Source organism: Poecilia latipinna, unplaced genomic scaffold, assembly GCF_001443285.1.
Source record: "Poecilia latipinna isolate Pla-1442-1.1 unplaced genomic scaffold, P_latipinna-1.0 Scaffold46, whole genome shotgun sequence".
Lineage (NCBI taxonomy): Eukaryota > Metazoa > Chordata > Actinopteri > Cyprinodontiformes > Poeciliidae > Poecilia > Poecilia latipinna.
This window is the reverse complement of record NW_015112662.1, coordinates 19,179-23,504: the sequence shown is the minus strand read 5'-3', so window position 1 is coordinate 23,504 and position 4,326 is coordinate 19,179. Positions and strand designations below refer to the sequence as shown.

General features: G+C 37.0%; 1 protein-coding gene across 1 annotated transcript in view; it reads left to right on the top strand.

Moving 5' to 3' along the window:
- cmah (cytidine monophospho-N-acetylneuraminic acid hydroxylase) overlaps window positions 1-3,509 on the top strand; it is a 20,515-nt gene extending 17,006 nt beyond the window's left edge. The window contains exons 9-10 of the mRNA XM_015049453.1: window positions 534-649; window positions 762-3,509. Of these exons, the coding sequence (XP_014904939.1) occupies window positions 534-649; window positions 762-894 (249 nt within the window). The 3' untranslated portion in view covers window positions 895-3,509. The remainder of the gene's footprint in view (window positions 1-533; window positions 650-761) is intronic.
- The last annotated feature ends 817 nt before the right edge of the window (window positions 3,510-4,326 follow it).

Here is a 4,326-nt window from a genome sequence, read left to right as displayed (position 1 = left end):
GTAAGATCTGATAGATCAGGCTTAAATTGAAGGCAACTGGACTTGCGCAGAATAAGTCTGACGTAAATTGATATCCTGCTCATTAATTTCCTGCTCAATAATTTACCTGCTTGTTGGGTTTTTGTGTGCTTGGTCACTTGAATACAATGTAATGTTAAACAGTCAGTTATTAGTCTGTTGCCTATCCATAATACATGGATGTTGTTCATTTGAGAAAACAGTAAAAATAAATCTTCTTCTAAAAACATAAGCAGTTCATATAACAATGCAGGAATATTTCGTGTAACTATTTTAGATGCCCTGTTGAAATTCCTCGCCGATTCTCCAGAGTATGATTGGTCTGAACAAAGTTTACTGCAGCTAAAATAATATTAACTCTGTGCCTGTTGCTAAAAAGGCTTTTATGATATACATATCCACTCATATTGAAAGTATTAAACTTCGATGTTGCAAGGTTTCAAAGAAGATGTATATTTTGTCAATCATGTTTTGAATGACTGTCAGGAACAGCCTAAAGTTTCTCTGTGTTTAAGATTAAAAACAGAATCGGCGTGATGAGGTACGTGGTTCTGCACGGTGGCCTCTGGGATGACCTGTACATCGGCTTTCAGAACCGCATCAGCCGAGATCCCGACACCTACCACCACAAGTATAAACACACAGGAAAAAAAAAAAAAGAAAAGCAAATTTACATTGTATAGATTTTATTTCTTCTAAACCCATAAAACTTCTCTTTTTTTCGGTTTCATTTTGGCCTTCAGGTTCTGGAACCACTTCCAGACCCAGTTACCTCTTCATGGTCCGGACTGGGACCAGTTTCTGCAGCAGGTCCCTCCCATCCAGGAAACAGACGCATTAAATTATGGCCTGTTGAATTATTGTTCTATTTTATAGATTTGGAAGGAGGCGATATGAAGGAAATGTTCCAGATTTCTTGGTTTAAAAAAAAAAGAGTAAAATGATTAATTGCACTCAGCCAAAGTGGAATTTCCATGAAGCCTAATGGAAGTTATCTTGTGGGAACTCCTCTGGGATTTTGTTTTTCTTTTCTTACTTATTAAATGTATGACTTTTCTAAACCATCACTCCATATAGAAATGATTTAGATATTTTAATGTTTGAAACCAAAAAGCAATGCCACACATCAACTGCATTTCATATAACTCCATTCCCTCATACAATACAGTTATTCTCACCTCAGGCCTCCTTTTCCTCTCTCCTCACCAAACGTGCAAATCATAGTTTCATATATTCAAGAAAAGTGGAGGCATGACGTCTCATTTCCACGCAACAGTCCTCCTTTAAGGTACCTTTGCTCAAGTCCATTTAATAAATGAGCAGCAACACAAAGCATTTAAGTGTACAACCGGAAATCGACAACAAAAACCCCAAAATGACCGAAGTTGCGCCTCTGTTGACCATATAACTTTGCAATTTGACATTTCAATTAAAATTTGAGTAATGAAAACACGCCAAATTTGAAGAACTTGATTCTTGATTAAAAAAAAATTATAATTGGCACTAGTATGAGGAAATTAAGTTATTTGGTTGTATCAAAGTTGCTTTATTTCGCAAAACTGCAAATGGAAACACTTTTTCACGCCTTACGTGATCAACAACCGGATGTTGCCACCGGTACAAACCATGAAGAAAACGACAGGAAATAGTTGGAGTATTCCAAAATACTTACCGGTAATTGATCCCAAAGGGAAATTAAATGTTGTAACTCGTATCAATCCAGATTCCTCAGAATTATTGTAGATGGTGTGATTTTAATGGAGTTTCTCACAAAATGAAGAGACCATAATTGCACAATTGGGTTTTTTCGACATTAGAGGAATATAAAGTATTTTGCACGTTTGTGATGCAAATGCAGCTAGTGATAAATTCATCCAGGAACAAAGTGTTCCATCTCCAGGTTCAAGAAGAGTGGGACTTTAACTCAGTTTGAAAATTCAGCCTCTTAACTCGTCTTTACAAGCCTCCACTTTCACAGCTGTTAGTTTCTCTATTCAGTTCACAACACAAGAACTGAAGGGCCTTGTACAAAATCAATTCGATCGCAGTTCCATTTCACAAATCCAGTTACTCCATCCTACCAACTCCATCCAGTTTTATTCAGTCTGCAGAATTTGGTTGGGTTAGGTGATGCACTACTTAACAGACTCCAATGATTAAACCCAACTTAAAAAAAAAATCCTCTTCACTCCTTTTATGTTATTACATCATAAAGTGCATGTTGATGTGGTCTGGTCTTTGCATGTTAACTAGAAAACTGTCTTGCCTTCTTCTCAGTTAAGATGGTCGCACTAATGATTAACGTTTTAAATGGTCGCACAAAGCACTGTGTGTTGTTTAAAGGTTGATGGTAAATGAAAACAATGTTTATAAGAGATTCTACAACATTTTTAGCGTTGATCAGATCTGACAGGATTTGGTGCTGGTATTTATTTTTACAGTGTAATAAGTTATTTTACATTTAGGCTGCATTAATGGTGATGCATTAATGCATCACCATTAATGCATTAATGGTGATGTTATTTATTGTGATTATCAAGTTGGAGGTGATGTTTTTATGGTGTAACAATAGATCAGACAAAACCTGTCCTGGTTTAGGTCAGTGGGGATTATCAATGTTAATTCTATGTTCTAAATGCCTCAGTAACCAGAGGGAATTTTTAAAGATATTTTATTTCATTTAAACTCAAACGTTTGCACATCTTTCGTCAAATTGCCCTTAGAACCAATTTGGAATCCATCACCACATTTTCAACTACGACAAACCCGTTTTAGTAAAACCAAACTGGACTGTATGATGGTTGGACTCTCACTGTGTTTGTGCTTGACTATAATGGTTCAAACAGATAAACGTGGCACCTTCAACACTCCAGACTTCTGGGCCCATGAGTCTCTTCTACGTTTGCCTGAATTTCTTTTCTCTTCTTTTTTTTTTTGTGATGTTGCAAATTAAGCAGCGTTTGAGGCCTTAAAATACACCCACAGCTGTGCCTTAAAAAGCCATGGCAACATTAGGTTTGTCTGAAATTGTTAGTCAGCATAGTAATCTTATGGCACATAAATTATTATTTTGATCAGAACATTGTCCTAATTGAACTGGCCTAAAACAGGAACATTTTGTCTGATTTATTGTAATATTGTGAAGAACAATAGGTTAGGTCTTTTTTTTTTTACCTTTGGTTTTAACTGCACTTGACTTGTTGAATGTAGTACTATAATAATAATCAATTTAATCTCCAATTGAAACATCAAAGGGCTCATCCATATGCTGCTGAGGTGAGCTGCTGGTCTGTAGCTCCAGCTGCTCTGACAGAAGCGAATTTTGCAGCATCGGCTCAAAGGTGATGAAGTGTTTTGCCTGAGGACGAGGGAACTGGGAATCGAACCAGCGACCTACTGATTACACAGGGCAAACTCCTACCAACGTCACCACCGTTGCTTCCTCATTTGTGTTTCTTTATGCTTTTAGGAAATAAATCAATTTGACTCCAGATTTGGTTGCAAGTTGACTGATCCTTTGTCATACTGTCTAATTTCCATGGTCAGCTTCGATTTTAAGTTACTCATGAAAACAGATGCGAAAAGGTCAAACGAGTGTATCCATTCCCTTTCTTTAACGTTAGGCATGAGATGGACATTATGTGTTACGTTTTGGCCATCCTGTGTCTAGATGTAGTGAAGGCTTTCAACCAGGTGGAATGGAGGCGTCACTTGAAGGTTTTGGACAGGTTTAGTCTGGGTTCATCTTTTGTGTCATGTTGTATTCCCAGCCTACAGCATCAGTCCTCACGAACCGGGAGAGGCTGTCCTACTTCCCTTTGGAAGGCCCTGAGTGGTCCAGGCCACTTTTGCTCCAGCTTGTTACTCTTTGGCTTAAACTGGCAGATCAGTTGGATCAGTGGATTAAATTACATTGATTAATCTCTGATACCACTGGACCATCGACGTAATGGTCATCAACATATTTCTAAGAAAAAAAAGACTAGATCTGAAAGCTAAAGATCTATGGTGATTAAATCTGTGTGCAGCCATTTTCTTCCTTCCCTTTCAGAAGAAATCTAGAAGGCAAATTATTTTTCACAGCTCTGCATTTTCTTTAGGATGGAGAAACAAACTAAAGCATTAATTCAGATTGTAGAATGTATTGGTCATAGAAGGAGAAAAAAAAACTAAAAAACAAGCAATTTGTTGTGGGACTTTCTTTTTTTTTAACACCCTTTGTGTGTATTTCAGATCCGTTTTCCCAATTTGAAATATCTTTGACAGTGCTAGTTTTAATGTATTAAAGCTAATAATTAACTGGCTAAT